Here is a 22,839-nt window from a genome sequence, read left to right on the forward strand (position 1 = left end):
TATTATATCCCTTGCCTCCCTTTGGACCACTCTTCCTCCCCATCCTGTCTAGAACCTTTAGGCCATTGCGTTAATCATTCTTTCCTAATTCTAGACAACTCTTCTTGCTCTGTGACTTTTTACTGAATCTAGTCCATTCTGCCCAGCCTCAACCTCACTATTTGACATCTTTGCTATTGTACCTGGGCTGGTGAGCACTGTTAACTAAAACTTGACAAGGATGCCAGTTGTAGTTGTGAATTCATGGTCCCCAATTTGTTAAGCCCTTGAGATGGCCTGAGCAATCCTACAAATCCCTTTCTGGCTGTTCTACACTGTCACCCCCATCTTCAAATTTCCTCCCTGCCAAAACTATTCCCTCAGTTTTGGAAAATGATCTTGACTCCTGTTTTCTTGAGGCCACCAGCAGGAACTCCTGAACAGCAATCCTTTCTGCTACTCTCTACAACTACCTGCACATTTTCTCAACCCGTATCGCCTTCTAGTTATTTTCCTGCTTTTTCTCCTTAACTTTGTCACCAGGCTGCTCCAGGGAATAGTGCTTGCTTGCTTACCCTTCTGTTCTCTGGTTTTCATCCAAACTTCTCTTACCAAAGTTAACCTATTAATGCCCATGAGATAGTGTTCAATCTTTGCCTAATTTGCATCTATCATATTCTAACATTACTGAGCACCACTGCTAAGCGTCTTCCTCCATTTTTATGAGACCCCCTCACTTATGGATTCTCTTCCACCTTAGGGTTCTTACCAATTCAAAGCTGCCATTTTCCTAAAATAGCAGGAAAAGATTTGAGCATCTAATGCTTTACAAAATAATAATTGGTATGAATACTTATAATTCAGTATTACCTATACTTCTAAAATTATATTTTTTTATCCTAAATATATTACAATTTGGTACTCATTGTACTTTTAGAAAATAGGAAATCTATATTAATCATCCTTGATTTCTTCTTTCCTAGTTGATGAAGGAGTTCCCCTTGCTGAGCATGTTCAACATCCATGAAAACCTTCTAGAAGCACTTCTGGAGCTACAAGCATATGCTGATGTTCAGGCAGTCTTAGCAAAGTATGATGGTGAGTCCTTGGTTATTTTCATCTACTTGAGGATTTTTCTTTTCTTGATGTATTTCAATGATTGGATTGGAAAGACCATTTCAAATAGTACAGCACTTTGATAACTATCCACTTACAGAGTTTTCACCTACAGTTTTATGATGGCATTTTTAAAAATCTTAGAGTTTAATGGTTGGTTTTTAGTGGGGGCCAGAAATGTCATGTGGCCTGTGCTACATTCCTCTCCTTCCCTCCCAGTAGGTTCCCCTTGTACTCTTCCCATCAACAAGAGCTATGCATGCTCTGCTTTATTGCCTCCATGGTCAGGAATCACTCAGAATCTCTGCAGGCAACACAGATCCTGTTAGGACAGCCCTGACTGTTCGAGTCCTTGCTGCGACCCCACATCAGGTGACTGTGACCACTCCCTGTTGGTCATGTTGATCCTTTGAAGCAATATAGAACAGCTAGTGGCCCTTACTGCAGCCCTTATGATAGCTTAGTAAATATTTAAAGATAAAATAATGTGCCCTTCATCCCAGGTCTTCTCCTCATTAGCAGAATACCCCCCATCTCTTCACGTGAAGGGCTTTGAAATCCCTTCACCGTCTAGGTTACTTACCCGTGAGGTTATTCCATTTTGCCTGTTATTAATAAACTGACACATCTCAAAGATTTCCAAACTCTTGTGTTAATATTGCCATTGTCTGTGAATTCACTAATTGATTAATTGCAAAAGAATTACCCACATAATTACCTGCCATGACCTAGCTACTGGAATCTCTGCGGAATTTTATGCCATTCTACCTTATTTAATTAACTCTCTCCCCAAAATAAACATGTTTGCTTATAAAATGGACATTAGGGAGTGATTACTTTTGTCACAAACTAATTTTTTGCTTTATGAAATATTCTTTTCCTTAGTAAAGCATCTTCAGTGCATTTAAAGAACCATTCAAATCTAACTTCCCAGGAACTCCTCAAACAAATAGAACAAGCCATTTTATTTTAATACAGTTCTTCATAAGGAATCTCTGAAGTAGGTTGGAGTTGTCCTCTCCTACAGTTGGGGAAACTGAGCATTGGGAGACTGTTTTAGTTTTGTTTTGTTGTTAATTCTTGCTCAAATCAATGGAAACTATAAGCCCTCAGCCAGTGATGGCATTACTTGGCCTGTGTGAACATAAGCACCCTGTGTAACAAGATACATGCTACCTAGTATGGAACTGATTTTAGAAAGACAGAAAAGTATTTGTGGCATACTTTATAGTAAACAAAATAAAAACTGTTTGGCCTTCATGTCAGCTCACTTTTGTTCTCTGTTTATTTGCTGGAATCTCACTATTTGTCTGACCTTGGGAATCTAAGCCATAAGACTAGCTTATAGGCAAAATGCTCATACATTGAGGGTCTTTCGGTATAAAAGGAACCCAGTACCATGCACTGGGTTCATGTGGCCATGCACCTTTTTTAGATCCTACCCTGTAGCCATCAATGCCATAGCAAGGGTTCAGTGCTCTCATCCCTAGTGCTGACCTGTGCTCAACCTGGTACACCAAGGCTTAAGAAAAAAAAGATGTAACTGGTAAAGCCTTTGATATCTCAAATCCCATAAGGCTCCTTTCATGACGATCTCAGTTCGTTACAGAAATCATCAGCTTTGTGTTATAAGACCGATTGTAAAATAGAGAAATGAACTCATTTGGAGCTTTCTGTCATCTCTGTCTATCCCGTTGCACAGCCTCTGTTCCACACCAACCAAATGCTGATTTATTAGATTCTGATAACATATGTTCACATTATTTGTTACAACAGCCCGTCCCACCCTCCACTAAAACTTGGCTCACGCTTTGCAAAATTCCTTTGTTGCAAATGGACAAACTCACCATACCAGGGCCCTTGTGTTGAGCTTTGTTTATGTTGTGTACCTGGCAACAGACATGATGTTCTTATTCATTATTCATGGAAAAAGAGCCTCATTAGTGGCAGGACACATACTGTTGCTGAGATGCCTTGTTAGGGGTTTTGAGTTCAGCAGTTGTCAATAGACTGCAGATGACCTAACCCCGACTGAATTCTGGAGGGTGTTTTGGTGCGGACTTGGCTCAGGCCTCAGTCATTTACAGTAGAAATATAATGAAGTGGCTGCTGAAGTTACTGTTCTTGTAGAACGAGCCGCAACCACACAAGACTTTTAAAAAACATGCCTCTTGTTCCTCACCCCATACCATAAAATGGGCTGTTTCAAGTTCATCCCTCCTGCTTTTCCAGGAGACCCAGAGGATCTTGACTGAATTGTTGCCTCATTTTCTGGCCCTGTACAAGGTGTGGGTGCTTTAGAGGGCTTGGAGTACAGACAGCAGTTAGGGGCGCCCTGTTCTTTGCCCTGGTTCAGATGTCATCAGTCTAATCTATGAGATGCTGGAGACAGCACTTTGAATCCCAGCCTCTCCATGCCTGTTCACAGAGCCACACCCAGAGCAATAGGATTATATGTTATCTTTGCAAGTTGGAATGCTCTTGTTGGGTAGTTGTTTCTTGGATGGTTTATGGGTACAGTCCTTCTTTATTACTTTTGCTCAGTGGCCGAATTTTTTAAAGAGTGCGTTGGGAAGTTATGACATAGTGGGGTTTGTACTGCTGTTCTGACCTTTGCGAAAGGATTTAGAAGTATGGCAAGGTGCGAGGGGAAACCAACACGTTCGAAGAAAGGAGAAAGGTAACGTGTATCCCTTTGCTTCAGTCTTTTTGTTCTTCATCTTTAAAACAATTTTTTTTGCCTCTGAGTTTTAAAAGTGACATTCACAAACTCCATTTGCAGTGAAGCACATGGATCCCTCGGAGGATTACCGGTTACTTGGTCATACCTCTCTGTAATCTGCCGTCTAATTTTGATTCTGCCCTTTAGATATCTTCTCATGTTATGTTATTCCAGCCATTAGTCTGAAGTGCTGTCTTGCTATCCTTAGGAGTTTTCGTACTCTTTTCAATTTGCTAACTCACATTATGGGTGGGCAGTTTTTATCCAGGTGGTTGATCCTGCTCTTAGAGTCCTTCATACAATGACTAAAATAACTGTGGCAACAGCTAGTATTTATTGAGTTCTTACATTGTGTCAGGGTCAGACATGATTCTAAGCCCTATGCAGATAAACTCATTTATTCTTACCACAAGCATAGGAGGTAGATACTATTATTAGCCCCATTTTATAGCTGTGGTAACTGGAACAGAGAGAAGTTAAGTAACTTGTTCAGATGCAGAGCCCAAGACGTTAAAGTAAAGCCATGGAGATGATATATGGTGAGAGAAAAGAGATAAACTGAGGTCAGTCTTTGTTCAGTAAGATATGAATTTCATGAAGAAAGGAAATCCAGGATAAAAAGAGGTGGTCTGACTCTAGGCCCTTGGTCTTAGCCATCTTGCTTCCACTGTCTCTGCTGTTGGCAGTATTTTTTATTTTTATTTTTTATTAACACCACTCTTATTATTGTTATTATTAGCTATAGTTTACTGAGAACTTACAATGTGCCAAGCACATTATACACGTTCCTCTAATATAATAATAATGTTACCTATAACATCATGCACATTACCTATAGCCCTCAATAACCTGCAAGGAGGTAGTTATTCCATGTTAGCAGATGCAGAAACTGAGGCTTGTGGATTTAAGTAACTTTCAAGATCACATTCTTTGAAAACTGCAGAACTGGAATTCAAATCCAGGTCTCTCTGGCTCTAAAAGCCCATGTGTTTTTCATAAATGTAAGCTTTGCTGAAATGACTTGCTCTGCTCCTCTCACTACTTTTAGAAAGGCATGAATTAAGTGGGCTGGAGCCATGGTGCAGAATTTCAGTGATGCCAAAGAGTCTTTTAAGATTCTTTAAGAACGTGGTATATCTCTATTTGCTTGTCTTTCTGAAATTCTCTTCAAAATCTGGCTTTCTATTTTCAGTCACCTTGTGCCTGATTTCTTTAGTCACAAAGATTTGATGTATGGCGTTCATTTAATTGGAGATTTATCAACTTTTTTTTTTTTTTTAGTCATACATTAGCTATAAACACAGGAATGTTTTTAAGATCATTAAGTCATCAGAACTTCTTTTAGAACAATTGAGAAAGTTGTTACAAGCTTTGGGTTGCCTTTCAAAGGTGCTTATAGACCACCTATGTTGAAAACCTAAGTCTCAAAGATTAGGGTGGCGATGTAGAAAAGAATTCATGCATTTTTTATTCATTATCACTTGTGCATTTCAATTTTAGAAGAATCTTATAGAACAACTGAATGTGAACTTGAGTGCTATAAGATACCTTTGGGAGTGTCTAGTTTTGTTTGTCTCTAGTCAGCGGTCCTTGGGGACACAAAAGGCAGTCACAGATGATGATGAAGAGAACTTGCCCGGTGCCAGCCTGCTGAGATCAAGCCCTAGCTCTGCCTTTCACTAGCTGAGTGAACTTCAGCAAATTACTTAGTCTTCTAAGCCTTGGTTTCCTTCTCTGGAAATGGAATCAAGGCTTAGAAAGGCTGAGTAACTTGCTCAAGATCACACAGCTGGGAATTTGTTGTGAAGATTAAAATAGTTAAACCATGTTAAATGTTTAGAACAGTGTGGGGTACACATTAAGTATTCAATAATTCTTAACCATTGTAAAGAGCCAGGATCACCACTCCTGAACTTCACCACTGTTCTCCATCAGTTTTGTTCAAAAGGAGAACCATATATAAAATGTTAGTTAAAATGAGGGAATAAGAGCCCCGTCTTGTGCCCCCCAAAAAGGCATTGTGTGGCCTACTATTAAAATTAATTATGGATCTAGTAGGACAGGTAGGTAGATAGATATTTGATAAGAATGGAAATGTTTAGTTTTATCTACAGATAATCCTTAAGCTTTTGGAAAGCTGATAAAAAAAAGTGCCAGGAATTTCACTCTGATCAAAAGACAAATTGTTTCAGCCTTGGGGCAATTTGCACCAATGGAAATACAAATCCAAGTTCTTCTGGATATTTACTCCATTAGATCATTCAGTGATTGCCCTAAATTTGGTGACAGAAATTTCCCTGTGAGGGACAACTGGTCTTTTATATAGTCATGAATGTTATATAAATGCAACAACTGTGTCAAGACCATTTTTACTGGTGCCATCGAGCCCATCCTAAATTAGCACTATTATCTGCTATCTGGTAATGTGCAGAGGGTATACTTTTAAGAACAGGACATGTTTCTAACACTGGGGGAAATACTTTCATCTCAGTAGATTGAAAACAGAGGTTCTAAAGAAAGCACTGGGGAATTACTCTATGTTGAGACTATTCAGAGATTAAGCTTTTTGCTGATACTGTTTTGCAGAGTCAGCATGTAGTTATAAGCAAAAATTTCGTAAACTTTGTTCATTGCCCAAGGCCTTACAACTAACACAAGCTACTCAACTATCATAACAGTTCCTTTGAAGTAGTCACTGGATACTCTCTCTTTGCATGAGGCTATCTTCCATTTATGTTTGAGGAATGGGCAAGAATAAGAGGGATTTGAGATGCCAGGAAGACCAGTCAGTAAAATCTGTATTTAGGCCATCAGTGTCAGGCTTTGAACGTCAGGCAGTCCAGACCTCCAAAACAGTGCTTTTCAGTCAAGTGTATAGTTGTGAGTTTTGATGCCATAGGCACAACAGCTTCTGAGATGTATCTACTACAAAATTAAACTGTATTCAGGAAAGAAGGTTTGAAATGTATTCAGTCCCTAGTGACAGACTGTAAGCCCAGTCTGGCTCCCTTTCCTGGGCTGGCTCTTATGGAAAAGGTCAAGATACCAAGGCAAGTGTTGAAGAGCATCCTTGTGTAAAAGATGGGCAAATGAATCACATAGCTGCTTCATTGGAGGGGAAAAAAAACCACAATATATCTATATATATCTATCTATCTCAGCACTGATACCATGGGCTATGGTTTCAGGCTGGTAAGAATGAATCACTGAGAAATGATGGCCTTTTATAGCTTTGTACAGGGTGTCCTGCTGACTTGGAAACCAAAAGGTAGATCTGTCAAGTGGACTAGGCCTTTGAAGTTAGCAAATGATTGTCATATTATATGCAATGAGCAGGAGTTCTAATGATAGGTATTATTTCAATAAAGACTGTATGCATGAGAAATTTCTATTGTCTCTGATGATGGAAGATTTTTTATGAATGCATACGTATGTAATTCACATAGTTGGCACTCAAACAAACCCTCTAAATTTATATTGGCTTTCATAACCCTATTGCCTCGTTATCGTAATTTACCAAGGTAACATCCCTCCCCAGCCGGCCGTTACCATCCCATAAACTGCCGTGCTGGACTCCAGGGCACTAGCCACAGAAGGGCTCTCTGACACAGACCTTCTGGGGTAATCCAATCCAAAAGTTGCAAATAACATCTGGTGTTTGACTTTATAGCATGAGATGAATTTTTCTGGGTGTAGTTGAGTCTGTGTTGCCTGCCCCTCCCCCTGCCCCAAATTACTAAGGTCATGTAGTATTTCCCTGATTGAATCATTGAACTCCCAGGTGGCATTTCTTTTTGAGGTTCTGGTATAGGAATCCTTTTTATTTTTTCAGTGAAGCTTTTCCCTTTGGTTGAAAGGGGACCTTGGATTGGCTTTTTAAAGGTGGGACAAAAAGACCTCAGACTGTCTTAAGCCAAACCAAACCAAACCAAAACAAAAAACTAAGGACAGAATTCCACATTTCTGTTCTTTTCTTTGTATCATGTCATGTATAGAAGTAAACTCAGAAATTTTACTGAAGAAAGCCACATGAAGGACAGCATCACATAATGGGATAGTCATAATACATCTCATCCAAAAATAGGTTAGGAAAGGGAAATGGGCTGCATTTTTATTTGTTTTTAATTTTTGTTTGTTTGGTCATTCAGTTTATGGCTCCAAAAGTGTCTGTCAGGACCAAATGTGTGGATTAATGTAAACTTCCAGTGTATCAATATGTTGCCTGACCAAGAAAAGGGTTGTTGTTGTTGTTGTTTGTTTATTTTATTTATTTTGAGAGAGAGAGAGTACAAGTGAGTGGGGGACAGGCAGAGAGTGAGGGAGAGAGAATTCCATGCAGGCTCCGCACTGTCAGCTCAGAACCCAACACGGGGCTTGACCCCATGAACCATGAGATCATTACCTGAGCCAAAGTTGGACGCTTAACCGACTAAGCCACCCAGGTACCCCAGGGATACTTTATATTCCATAATCTTAAATGACTATAGAGAGTAATTAGGGTTTTTTTTTTTTTTTTCAAATTAATTCAGCAAGGCTGCATCAGGTCCTTATATTGAAAATATTAATTTTTAGGTGCTTTCAGATTCAGAGATGAGTATAACCTATTCTGTGTTGCCAAGAAGCTTTCAGTCTGGTGGAGAAAGATGTAAAGAAACCCAAACCAAAACCAACCACAGTAAATTGAGGTGAGACGTATCAGTGCTCAGTAAATCTGTTTGAAACATGCTGTAGAGGTACAGAGAAAGAAACCCTTTGAGAGTAAGCCCCGTGTTCTCTTCCCAGACACTCGTGTGTGAGGGTAGACATTCAGAACAGCTGTAGTGAACGAATGACTTGTTAGCTGGAGATGCCCTATGACGTAGTGTCCTCATTTGTGAGGTGCTGTGGGACTTACTTATGCTGTCTGCTACCCTTGAAAACATTGTTTTAGAATTATAGATATGAAATTGACCCTCCACTGACCTAGCTCATGCATAGGAACAGGAGTGATCCTTTTAAAATTACATCTTATTATTATTGTAGATGAACAAAAGGAAATTAGGTCAAAAAGATGATCACTGAAAAAACTGTTCTATCTAAAGTTTTGCCCCATGGGTTTTCTGAGACACGTCAGATTGACAGTTTTACTCATAATTACATAAATTTCCCTCAAGATTATTACACTGAATTTCAAGTTTGATATTATGAGCATTTATGACTTTTGAAAACTTAAGAGTCATTCTCCCTGAGATGACCTTTTCTTTCAGTGGCCTCATTCCCATACAGGGTCCTAGGGAGCCAGAAGAGGTGTGGTTTGCCTTCCCTGTTTTTGGCCAAAAACCCTTCTACTTTCCTTCAACTTTGTCAGCTTGTACTCTTGCTTTCTTCCTGCCTCACTTTTTAATTCCACTGCTGTTTCAAATAGACATCTAGATTTAGAACACCAGTACCGTTTCACCCATTTTGCTAAAACTGCAGAAGCAGTGATAAATGCAGTACACATGTTGAGAAATAACAAGTTTCTGGCGCCCTCCTTAAACACCCATCAGTACTGACACTTTTGGCTTCCAGAAGCTAAATTAGGTCTAAATGTTTACATATCAAAGGGAGCTAATATCAGGTGATTTGAGATGTTAGTATATTAACCTAAGATTTCATTCAGCAAACACAGAACCACCAGCTATGTTTTAGGCAGTGTTTTGGATTGTGGGTACAAAGTGATGAAGAAACAGTTTTATTCCTGAAACTCACCATGTAAGTAGGAGAGGGGAGTAAGAAAACAATTGCTGTAAAGACTGCAAGGGAAGCCTTCCTGGTGGAGGTGGAGTCTGAATTGAGCCAGACAGTGAAAATACTAGAGACAAAGAGCTCATGGAAAGGTTCAGGAGCAAGATTGACCCAGCCTGCATGGAGTACTCCATGTATCCTATAAAGCAGAGGGATGGTGGAAGGCTACAGCAAAGGGCTGAATACGCTTTGGGCAAGTTAGGTAGGGACCAGATCTCACAGAGCTTTGGACCTAATTCTATAGGCCCTGGAGAGAGACCATGCATGAGGCAATCTCAGCAGAGATGGTCTCCAGTCTGACCTCAAAGTGGAGAGAGTGGCACAGTGGATTCATACTATTTTTTTGACTTGAGGTGGTTGAGGGATGAGCACATGATGTTAGAAGCACTAGAGGGAGTGGAAACACATGGTGTTAGAAGACATCAGGGAGTAAAAAGCCACTGAAGAGCACCGGTGAGGTGGTTTCAGATGCTGCAAAGAAGCAGGATTCTATCAGGGAGATATTTGCTCAGTTTTTCAACCAATCAGTGTAAAAGAGTTTATTAGAGTTTGGTTTTTAATCTTTAAACAACTAATGGGAATCCCAGTACAGAAACTTTTTTATTTCCTGGGTTATTAAAACTTATTATTTTAAGCTATAACCATATAATTTAATTTGCTTTCTGGTGATCTCTTAACTACAGGAAATTGAGGCCTATGTAGACCTAGCATATACCTTAGATAATCTGTTAGGGGGGTGTAACTAAGACACAGTTAGAGCCTGCCAAGACTCATGCAGCCCATTAACATCAGGTAACTTCTGCTGAGTCATAACAATGACACGGGGAGAAAAAATGTGGAATGGGGAACAGGTGTGAGTGTCCACCTAGTCCTTAAAGGTTGTGAATTTAGAGAGTGCAGTACAGGATGTGAATGCCTGTGTGTGTGGATCTACAAGTCTCATTTGCCAAAAGCAGAGCATCCTATAAATCCGTGCTTTGCTGACACTTCAGTTAGTACTAAAGTGGTCAAAGCCTAAGAGTAATTAATATGCTGAATTTAATTTTTACCAAAATGGAAGAACCTTAAGAGAAGGAGATCATGTTGTCTTCTTATAGCTCACAGTCGTAAAAGTAGGGAGCATTAGACAGATTTCCTGAATCTAAAAACAAACAAGTAGCAACAAAAGCCAAAAGCTATGCCCTTTTTTAAGTTAGAGGAAAGATAAATATAAACCCCTAACTTGAGACTCAATAAACAACTTTGTGCTGACACCATTTGGCAAAGGAAGACACAGAGAGTTTTAAGTGGAGAGTGGTTCAAGAAGGATGGGAGATATTCCCAACTGGAAGAAAATGTAAAGGAAAACAAATGATTAAAGTATATGAAAGGTCAGAATGACAAATAGTTAAAGTGGGGTAGAGCTTGTAAGCAGGTATTAAAGGTGGCTAAAGTTCAGAGGAGGCAAAAGTCTCAAGACTTTCTTTGTGAGGCTGTTTTCTGAGCACAATGATGCAGAAAGTATAAGGATTGTAAGGGGAGTACACGCAAGCATCACAGTGACAGTATGGGGTGGTGACAAGAACCTGCTATTGAGAGACCAGTCTGTTACTAATTAGTAAGTAAGCTCATAAGCATTTCACTTAGCTTCTCTGGTCCTGTATTTCTTCATCTGTAAAATAAAAGATTTTATTGACCTTCACAGTTGTGTGCTGTTGTCCAATTCTTTGATCTATCCTGTAGTTCTCCTATTTGGAGAAGACAGTAATGTGTTTATAAGTTGATGAGAATATGCCTTTATTCACTCCTATATTCTGTTTGTCCTCAATAATTGTGATTCTCTTTTTGTTTTTTTAGAATTTCAGCAAATAAGTCAATACCAGTAAAATTCTAGGAGATGACTATATGTGGTTTATTAACATTTAGGAAAGAAAGAGGTGATTGAAGATCTAACATGGAATTACGAAGGAAGTTGTGCTAAATAAAAACAGACAAGATAGTGGATGTGAAAATATTTGTGGTCTATACAGTAACATTTAAATGTTTCTTATTAATTTAAATGGCCATTTTCTACATATTTCTGAATTAGAAGAATGCCATAGACATATCCTTATTTAATTAAAACATTTGATAATGTTTTGAATGCTACCTTTTTAGGTAATGTGGAGCAATGTAGTCATAATAGCTATTGTATCTTTAATGTTTATTTTTGAGACAGAGACAGAGCATGAATGGGGGAGGGGCAAAAAGAGAGAGGGAGACACAGAATCTGAAGCAGGCTCCAGGCTCTGAGCTGTCAGCATAGAGCCCGATGCGGGACTTGAACTCACGGATCGTGAGATCATGACCCGAGCCTAAGTCAGACACTTAACTGACTGAGCCACCCAGGCACCCCAATACCTATTGTATCTTTAAGAAATGGTATGATTTAATGGTATAAGTGGTATATATAATATCTATTATAGCCATTAATAAATGGTATGATTTAATGGTTTAAGTGGCATATATAATACCTATTATTACCATTAATAAATGGTTGTACATTCATCATTGCAGACCATTGCAGATTTAGGGTGATCTCTAGAATGTCATTCCTGGATCCTTTCCTTGGTATTGCCATGGTCAGTATTTTTATAAATCAGACCTCGTAGACAACGTGGCACAGTTCAAAATCATGTGCTGTGGGGACAGCTCATATTTGTTTTAACTATGTGATACTGGCATATTTCTTAACCATTATATGTCTCGCTTTTCCCATCTGTAAAAGAGGGCTAGCAGTTAAGTCCTATCTCAGAGAGTTGCTCTGAGGATTAGGCAGAATAATGTGTATAAGTGACTAACACCAGCACCTGGCATTTAATAGGCCGTTGATAAATGTTAGCAGCAATTTTGATGATGATAACAATCATATGGGGAGGAAGGTATGCCTATGGATTGTATGGCACAAAGCTGTGGTTGGTAGCTTGAGTCAGAATGATGACTAATAGGCTGGAATGACATTCTGAAACTATTAATTAAAAGTCAATGGTTTAGATTTCATTTTAGGATTTAAAATGTAATGGAATCAAATATGAAATCCTGCTTATAGGTTCATAAATTTTCATGGTTTCAGTAAAAGAGAAAAGATTTGGCTTTGGCTGAAATTAATTTGATAGAACCTGGATGGTTTTGTTGACTACACAATCACAGGAACAAATGAGGACTTCCAGCTGTCCCACACCAGGGTCATCCTAGCTGTTATTCAGAGAGGTGTTATGGCTGTACTTCCTCAAACTGTACATTTCCCTAGAACTCTGTACTGGTCAGGTTTCAGGGATTTAGGGGATTATTTCCACTTCTAATTCGCATATTTTGAAATCACTCATGACTCCATAACAAAAATAAATGAGAAGTTCTGAAGAATATATCAGTTGAGGAATTAGAAGTATTTATTCTGGAAAAGATTAGGTTTAGAGGAGACATTTAAACCATTTTAATATTTGGAAGGCTGACTTGAGAAATGATCAGATTCTTTTATGTTAATGGAAGGCAAAACTACTAAGTAACTTTGGATAAGGATTTGTAGAGAGAATTGGCGGGGGGAGCAGAATGATAAAAGGCAACTGAAATGTTATGGAAGTTAGATTGAAGTAAGAGAAGACAGCTTCACATGGCCCAGGATTATAGGTTTGTTTTTTAAAAATTGTTTTTATTGAGGCATAAATTACCTATAGTAACATGCACAAATCTGAAGTGTAGAGCGGGATAACTTTTCATTTTTATATACACCTGTGTTATCACCATCCAGGATCATAGAACTTTCCATCATCTCAGAAGGTTGCCTCATGCCCTCTTCTGGCCAATAACTGCTCTCCAGCCCAGAAGTAATCATTTTTTTCTGATCTCTGTCACCATATACTAGTTTTGCAAACTTTCACACAACCACTTTGGAGCACTGTTTAATGGTTTAAACATGTGTCTGTTTTCTGACTCAGCAATTTCATTTCTAATTACCTATCTAAGAGAAATGAGTTTTACTTTTTTTTCCCCCCCGAAAACCTTACACGGGAATGGTCACAACAGCTTTATTCATAATAGCCCAAACCTGGGAAACAATCTAAATAAATAGCTATTAGAAAATAAACATGTTGTGGTATATCCACACAATGAAGTACTACTCAGCAATAGAAAAGAATAAAGTACTGATACATGCTCCACATGGATGAATCTCAGAAACATGCTGAGTGGAAGAAACCAGACGCGAAAGAGAACATATTCTATGGTTCCAATGAAAGACTTTCATGACAATTTGATTTTGAAAACCTAAGACAGTTGGAGAAAGTTCTTTGCCTTTCAGAAAAGGACCTGTATAAAACAAAAGATGGCCAAGAAGTAGAAGGAAAATTAAACTAAAGCCGGGAGTTCAGCTTTGCTTAAGTGAGAAACATTTATTTAGCATTCCTTGTGTCTGCAATTATGCGATATCTCATTATTTTGTTTCTTTTCATGTCCTTTTTGGATTCTAATTGTTTGTTTGGATTTGTTTTTATTCTTCCTGAAGTTTCTTTTTATTTTTTTCCCCTTCTTTTATAACAGCAAATATCTGTGTCATTACCAAGATTATTTATTATCTTAATCATACTGTGTGTTACATGACATCTACTTTCTTTTTTAATCCACTCTTATTAGAGCACTCTAACCTCCATCTCCAGTATGGTCCAGTCGATCTCTAGGCAAGTTTCATAGCTGTTATTATGATGACTTCTCTGAACATATTCCTTTTTAAGAGCATTAATTTTTGTAGCTAACATTTTTCTCCTTCTTGGATTCTTTCTTTTATTAAAAAATGTTTTAATTCCAGTACAGTTAATAGGCTGTGTTATATTAGTTTCAACTGTACAGTATAGTGATTCAATAATTTTATACATTACTCAGTACTCATCATGATAAGTATAATCTTAATCCCTTTCACCTTTTCACCCATCCCTCCCCACCTCCCCTGTGGTAACCATCAGTTTGTTCTCTATAGTTAAGAGTTTGTTTTTTGGTTTGTTTCTTTTTCCTTTGTTCATCTGTTTTTTAAATTCCACGTATGAGTGAAATCATATGGTATTTGTCTTTTTCTGAGTGACTTATTTCACTTAGCATTATATTCTCTAGATCCATCCATTTGTTGCAAATGGCAATATTTCAGTATTTTTTATGGCTGAGTAATATTCCATTATATGTCTACACCACATCTTCTTTATCTATTCATCAATCAGTGGACACCTGACTTGCTTCCATAATTTGGCTATTGTAAATAATGCTGCAATAAACATAGAGGTGCATATATCTTTTCAAATTAGTGTTTTCATATTCTTTGGGTAAGTGCCCAGTAGTGGAACTACTGGATCATATGGTAATTCTATTTTTAATTTTTTGAGGAATCTCCATACTGTTTTCCAGAGTGGCTGCACCAGTTTGCATTCCCACCAACAGTGCAGGAGGGTTCCTTTTTCACCACATCCTTGCCAACACTTGTTTCTTATGTTTTTGGTTTTAGCCATTCTAATAGGAGCGATTTGCATTTACCTGATGATGTTGAGCATTGTTTCATGTGTCTGTTGGCCATCTGGATGTCTTCTTTGGAGAAATATCTGTTCATGTCTTCTGCCCATTTTTGATTGGATTATTCGCGTGTGTGTTTGTTGAGTTGTATAAGTTCTTTACATGTTTTGGATGCTAACCCTTTATTTGATATGTCATTTTCAAATATCATCTCCCATTCAGGAAGTTGCACTTTAGTTTTTTATTGTTTCCTTTGCTGTACAGAAGTTTTTTATTTTGATGTAGTCCCAATAGTTTATTTTTGCTTTTGTTTCCCTTGCCTGAGGAGGCATATCTAGAAAAATACTGCTATGGCCTATGTCTGAGAAATTACTGCCTATGCTGTCTATTAGGGTTTCTATGATTTTAGCTCTCACATTTAAGTCCTTAATCCATTTTGAGTTTATGTTTGTGTATAGTGTAAATAAGTGGTCCAGTTTCATTGTTTTGCATGTAGCTGTTCAGTTTTCCCAACACCATTTATTGAAGAGACTGTCTGGATTCTAATTCTTAGAAAGACTTTTGGTAATTATGGTAGGTACATGCACGTACAAAAGACAGGCACTGCATAGAGTGGTTTTGAAGTTTCTTCCTCAAAATAAAATTTCCGAATAAATTATAAGCAATATTGGAAGGCAGCTTTTTTTTTTTTTGTTATTCCTGCTCAAAACTTCTGATACTACTTGTTTTCATCACTACTATTAGCTATTCTGTTTCCCTTATCATTTTATCCATTTCCCTAGTGGTAAAAGCATGAAATCATGGCAGACAGACAAAATTACAGAGGCAGAGAATAGATTAGTGGTCACCAGGGGACAGGTATGGGTAGGAAGGGTACAAATAAAGGGGTAACACAAGAGAGTTCCTTTGGAACTTTGTGTATTTTGATGGTGGTGGTAGTTAGATGAATCTAGCCATGGGATAAAATTTCATAGAACTACACACAACACACATGAATGCATGTAAAAAAAAGGTGAAAATTGAACAAGGACTGTAATTTCCTTAATAGTACTGTACCAATGTCAGTTTCTTGGTTTTGATATTATACTACAGTTATGTAAGATGTCACCATTGGGGGAAGCTGAGAAAAGCATTCACAGTACAGGGTACTATTTACACATCCTTCTGTGAGCCTATAATTATTTCAAACTTTCTGTGAGTCTATAAGTTTCAAACTTATAACAGGCAACAACAACCAAGTCTCAGCATTATTTTTAAAGAAATGAAAGAGGTAGCACTCTCGAGTAAGCAGCCCATAATAACAAGCTTTCTCCTAAGGTAGTGTATATGGTGTTTCTTAAAAGTGAGCCAAGACATGCAGTTCTGGTCTCTGATTTAGATGTTAGGCAGTGATTAGATTAAAATATGGTTAATCAGTGCACACTGCAAAAGGATCACGCTAACTTTCATGAAGTATATAAGTATATGCAGTAGATCTCTGGTCTGACTTCACTTCATGTAAGTTCTACCTTTGTCTGTCTATGCTGTCTCTGTCTGGTTCCACCAATGTATTTGCTTATGAACTTGCTTCCAACAATTTGTAGAACAGAATTCTTTTTATAGCATTATTGTTATCTTTTAAAAATTCACTTATTTACATGTACTCACAGGAAGCTTTGGAAATACAGATAAAAAAAAATTCCCTATAATCCCACCACTCAAAAATAAATACTGTTGATATTTTGTATGTATAGTTCCAGTTTTATTATCCCTGTGCATATAAATGCTTTTTAAAAACATATGAAATCATAATTTTATAAACTTATTTTACTTATTGACGTACTTATAACAATGCACCATTTGCCCAGATCATTACTTTTCCAACACATGATTTAATGACCACATAGAATTGCACCCTGTGGATGTACAGCACCTTAACTAATCTTCTGTTATTGGCCATTTAGGCTGTTTCCAGTTTTCCACCATTAGAAACAGTATTGTCATCAGCATCCTTAAGGCTCATTTTTAATACACATGACTTTTTCTCTTAGGAAAGAGTCTCAGAAGTGGAATTGCTGGGGTAGGCAAAATGTCAAAGCTTTTGCTTTTTATTGTGAAAGATAAGCATCATTTTAAAAAATATGTTGTACGAATAGACACTTCTCTAAAGAAGACATCCAGATGGCCAACAGGCACATGAAAAGATGCTCAATGTCACTCCTCATCAAGGAAACACAAATCAAAACCACACTCAGACATCACCTCACGCAGGTCAGAGTGGCTAAAATGAACAAATCAGGAGACTCTAGATGCTGGTGAGGATGTGGAGAAACGAGAACCCTCTTGCACTGTTGGTGGGAATGTAAACTGGTGCAGCCGCTCTGGAAAACAGTGTGGAGGTTCCTCAAAAAATTAAAAATAGATCTACCCTATGACCCCGCAAGAGCACTGCTAGGAATTTACCCAAGGGATAAATGGAGTGCTGATGCGTAGGGGCACTTGTACCCCAATGTTTATAACAGCCCTTTCAACAATAGCCAAATTATGGAAAGAGCCTAAATGTCCATCCACTGATGAATAGATAAAGAAATTATGGTTTATATACACAACGGAATACTACGTGGCAATGAGAAAGAATGAAATATGACCTTTTGTAGCAACGTGGATGGAACTGGAGAATGTTATGCTAAGTGAAATAAGTCCTACAGAGAAAGACAGATACCGTATGTTTTCACTCTTATGTGGATCCTGAGAAACTTGACAGAAGACATGGGGGAGGGGAAGGGAAAAAAAAAAAGAGAGGGAGGGAGGCAAACCTTAAGAGATCTTAAAAACTGAGAATAAACTGAGGGTTGATGGGGGGTGGGAGGGAGGGGAGGGTGGGTGAGGGATATTGAGGAGGGCACCTGTTGGGATGAGCACTGGGTGTTGTATGGAAACTGATTTGACAATAAATTTCATATTAAAAAAATATGTTGTAAAGAAAACCTTAATTGAATAAGATTGCTGTACCTACAGGGAAACTTAGGATCAGTTTCTTTAGAATGATTTCTCACTTCTTAGAGACAACTGCCATTACCAAATAGGATAATTGCTTTGACTGACTTAGAAGAAAAACATTGAAACTATCTGAATAAACAAGTTATGCAAGAATTTTTTGCTATTCTTTTATTTTTGTTAAGCAATGAGAGTAAAAGTAATTTATTCAAATAAGAAGAAAACAAATGGAATCACATGCCACTAGTGAGGAATGGAGTATTTACATTTCCCCCTCTTCCCATTTGATACTGATTAAAACATGTTTTTGGTTATTTACTTTTTAAGCATTATGACTGTGCACATATACCACCAGCTTTACATACAGTGAAGGAGTATGGGTAAAAAAATTTATGGGAAAAATGCACTACAGTAGTTGTAATGTTGCAGAATTTTGTCACATTTTTCTAGTTGTGAATGTCCTGTTCGTGAGCATGAAGAGGCCTGGTTCTGGATTAAAGATCATCATTGATTGGGCACCTGTATTTTGCTGGTATACCTCAGTTGCATGTTTTTCTAAGTGGGTGAATATGTCACTTTGCTTGTTTAGGTAACCATCAAAACAATCTGACCCTTCTCATTGTGAAGCTAAATCCTTAACAACAGGTTTTCTCTAGTTTATCAAGTGAGGCTCCCTGTTATGCTGCCACCTCCAGATAATTATGACCATTGTTTTCAGCCTCAACTCGTTTCTTGGACTTTTCATTAGTCCCTTCTTCATGGGAAGATGCTCAACACAGAAGGAACACAGATCATGCCAGGAAGGATGGAAACAAGATTTGGATACTTTTTTTTTTTTTAATGTTTTTATTTTATTTTTGAGACAGAGAGAGACAGAGCATGAACGGGGGAGGGACAGAGAGAGAGGGAGACACAGAATCGGAAGCAGGCTCCAGGCTCTGAGCCATCAGCCCAGAGCCTGACTCGGGGCTCGAAATCACGGACCGCGAGATCGTGACCTGAGCTGAAGTCGGACGCTTAACTGACTGAGCCACCCAGGCGCCCCGAAATTTGGATACTTTTTATATAAAAAGTCTGAACTTAAAAAAAAAAAAGGTCTGAACTTTTAAGTAGAATGTGTATTATCTACAGTTTTATTACCTTCCAATTAGGGTCAATGAATGGACCCTAATAAACAAGATATTTGATTCTGGGATTGATTTCCTACACTAGGAAGCAGTTAAATGTTTAGACGTTGGAAAAGCAACAAGACAGATCCATAAGTGTTTGGCATTCTTCTTTTTTCTCCTTCTTAGTCATAAGCGCATCATTTTACACTATGCATATAGTGGTGAAATTTTGTTTGAACATAATTTATGAGATCAGGATTACAAAGACTCCTTTTCCTTTCAGTTCTTTGTTGGAATTTTCTATGACTATTTATTTATTTTTTATCAATGGCATTGAAATTTCCCTCAGAGAAATTCCTCATGCTGAGATTGGTGGTAAATACTTACTACTGGATTAGGGATTGTTATTCTTTTATGAACTTATTTTCTTCTGTGGCTGTCTGTTATGGGGCTGGTCATGGGACTTGCTTTTCATTCTTACTATAATGTAATTCTTTTTTTTAAGTTTTTATTTAAATTTCAGTTAGCATACAGTGTTATATACAGTGTTATATTGACTTCAGGTGTATAATATAGTGATTCAATACTCTGTACATCACTCAGTGCTCAGCACAAGTGCACTCCTTAATCCCTATCACCTATTTAACCCATCCCCCCCCAACCCGCCTCCCCTCTGGTAACCATCAGTTGGTTCTTTATACTTAAAGAGTCTGTTTCTTGGTTCCTCTCTCTTTCTCTCTCTCTCTCTCTCTCCCCCCCCCCCCCCCCCCCCCGCCTTTCTCTCTCTCTCTTTCTCTCTTCCCTTTGCCCCTTTTGGATTTTATCCACTGTAATGTAATTCTTTTGAAGTTGAAAACAGCTCTGTGAAGAAGCTGGCAGAGAATTCCAGGTGATAAGAGTTTCTCTAACATAGAGTGAGTTTTGCAGCACTGGGAATGGTGTATTTTTACCTGGTCTGAATTAAGATGATATTTCTCTGTCATAGTATAAATGTGGTTCAGTGTTAAAGAAATACTATTCTGGTAAGAAATAGAGTCATAATTTAAACACAAATTTTTCCCCAAAAGGGACTACGTTTTTGAGTTTATCTATTCTCAGCTGTATCTTTTACTTTTGTTTCCCTTTAAACTCATCATCTGAATCTGTTACCGGCTCCCTCTTCTCCATGTGAAATTTTCTATACAAACTGAGACGAACTGTTTCTTGGAGAAACAAATGAGGCTTCATATGAAAGGGGATTTCCTTTGGGTTTGAATGAACAAAAATTATATAGATTTCTAAATATTTCACATATATATCCTTATATATAAAGATTTTTCGTATATGTTATAATAAATGTATTGCTTTTTTAACAAAAAACTGAATATGAACTTCTTGAAATTTAATGCAAAAGAAATCTGGTTTAAATCTGACCACTAAAAAATAATTTATTTAGGTGTTTTTTTTAAGTTTATTTATTTTGAGGAGGGGGGAGAGAGAGAGAGAGAGAGAGAGAGAGAGAGAGAGAGAGAAGGAAAGAGAAGCAGTGGGAGAGGGAGAGAGAGAATCCCAAGCCAGATCCATGCTGTCAGTGCAGAGCCTGACACAGAGCTCAATCTCACAACCATGAGATCACGACCTGTGCCGAAATCAAGAATCAGATGCTTGGGGCGCCTGGGTGGCTCAGTCGGTTAAGCGTCCGACTTCGGCTCAGGTCATGATCTCACGGTCCGTGAGTTCGAGCCCCGCGTTGGGCTCTGTGCTGACAGCTCAGAGCCTGGAGCCCGTTTCAGATTCTGTGCCTCCCTCTCTCTCTGACCCTCCCCCATTCATGCTCTGTCTCTCTCTGTCTCAAAAATAAATAAACGTTAAAAAAATTTAAAAAAAAAAAAAAAAAAAAAAGAATCAGATGCTTAACCAACTGAGCCACCCAGGCGCCCCTATTTAGGTGTGTTTTTAAAAAAAGATCCAGGTGATATTTTTTCTTCACATTGGTATTTCATACACCTGTTGAGAATTTTTTTACAAGTGACACAGAGGTCCTATTTGCCTTTTATGATATCAAGGGCATTCCTGTAATATTTAAATGCATATATTTATAGCTATTCTCTGCTTAATTAAATTCAATATATGAGAATCCATATCTTAAAGAAAAGATTGCCGAAGAGTCAGTCTGGTGGATTTTAAACATATATTATTCACAAAAATATGAATTACCCATAGTTTTACATACCACCTTTATACATAAGAAATAGCTGTGTACTGTATGCATTAAAATATTCTTAATTTACACTTTATTAGACTTACATGATTAAAATGCTTGTGGATTAAAAATCATTGCTCTTTATTCCTGAAAACTTATAAGAATTTCTGCTTTCTTTTTCTCTAACAGATATAAGCTTACCAAAGTCGGCAACAATTTGCTATACAGCTGCCTTGCTCAAAGCAAGAGCTGTCTCTGACAAGTAAGTGAATAATAACTTGTGTGGTACTAAATGCCTGACCTGACTTAAGGAGATGTGTTGCCTCTGAGGGCTTTCTCTGGAAGTTTCTCTTAGTCTATGAAACCCCCCGCTTATGAGCATGCGTTTTCTAAAATCTGCTGATCTTTTCTTTCACTACTAGAAGGAGAGAGTACATAACCCCAGGTACTTCAAGGGTGTATGGGTCCCTAAAGAGGGATTTATGTGAAATTCCATACCTCTGAGGTGACTTTTTTTTTTTTTTTTTTTTGCCAGACAGTAGATACCAAAAGGCCTGCTTGGGACTTACACACAAAATGCCTTCCTTTTACTCATTTTTTTGCGTGTTCCTCTTCCGTCAGCAGTCCAAGACTGGGTAGTAGTCATAACAAACATGTAAGATGGCAGAGGGGATGATCATCTCCCATTCTTTGACTCATCAGATCCAAACTAACTCCCCACCCAGGGTCCGTTTGCTTTGAGTTGCCATCTCGGTGGGACATTCGCCCGTTTTATTCAGGCAGGTGACTATGACATAGAGAATTTTCATAAATGTCCAAGATGACTGGCAGGTGAAAGAGAACAGTTGGCTTAACTGTTGGAGTTCATAATAAACGCTTCCATTTCCCCGATACAATCCCTCTGAAGAGCTGAAAAGCAGATAACAGAAAAAGAAAACAGCCTCTGCTATGTCAGACAGGTTTGCTGTTAAGTGTGTGTGCACTTCAAGACCGAAGTAATTTTCTTTCATTCTTTTTTATCCTGTAGATCGCCAGTACCTACTGCAACATCTTTTCTCCCTACACAGCGACTCCAGCTTGGGAGGGCAGGGCCAGGGTTGTCACAGCTTCCCCTGTGGTGTCTGCCTGCCAAGCACAGCTCTGGAGTTAGCCCTGGGTGTGAGGTGAGAAAGAGATTGCATGGTCTGGTTTTTTTCATTCACTCGGGCAGGTGTCTGGCCCGCAGTTCGGGCACGCACACCCCCTGCCGGAACGGCCCCAAGCAGGCTTGCCTGCGGAGGAGGCTGCATCGCAGCACTGACATTGGGTTGGGAGCCTCCTTTAAAATTCTCCCTAGTTCTGTTTTTAACCAAGTGCGCTCTTCTGTAACCTGGTTTTCTCTTTTTCCCACACTGTCTGCCCTCGTCAGTCCTACCCCCTCCCCTGACCTGAGCAGGTACCTCATAGAAGATTTAGATTAGCTATTTAGACAGAGAGAGACT

The 22,839-nt window shown here is 38.4% G+C and overlaps 1 protein-coding gene across 13 annotated transcripts in view; it reads left to right on the forward strand.

The window, feature by feature from the left end:
- ST7 (suppression of tumorigenicity 7) overlaps positions 1–22,839 on the forward strand; it is a 248,100-nt gene that overhangs the window by 187,081 nt on the left and 38,180 nt on the right. For 12 of the 13 annotated variants that reach the window (XM_042922747.1, XM_042922752.1, XM_042922851.1 and 9 more), the window contains 2 exons: positions 963–1,077; positions 21,548–21,620. In XM_042922747.1, the coding sequence (XP_042778681.1) occupies positions 963–1,077; positions 21,548–21,620 (188 nt within the window). The remainder of the gene's footprint in view (positions 1–962; positions 1,078–21,547; positions 21,621–22,839) is intronic. The other variant, XM_042922842.1, reaches the window with a different exon arrangement.

This window comes from Panthera leo, chromosome A2 (assembly GCF_018350215.1).
Source record: "Panthera leo isolate Ple1 chromosome A2, P.leo_Ple1_pat1.1, whole genome shotgun sequence".
NCBI classification, from domain to species: Eukaryota; Metazoa; Chordata; class Mammalia; order Carnivora; family Felidae; genus Panthera; species Panthera leo.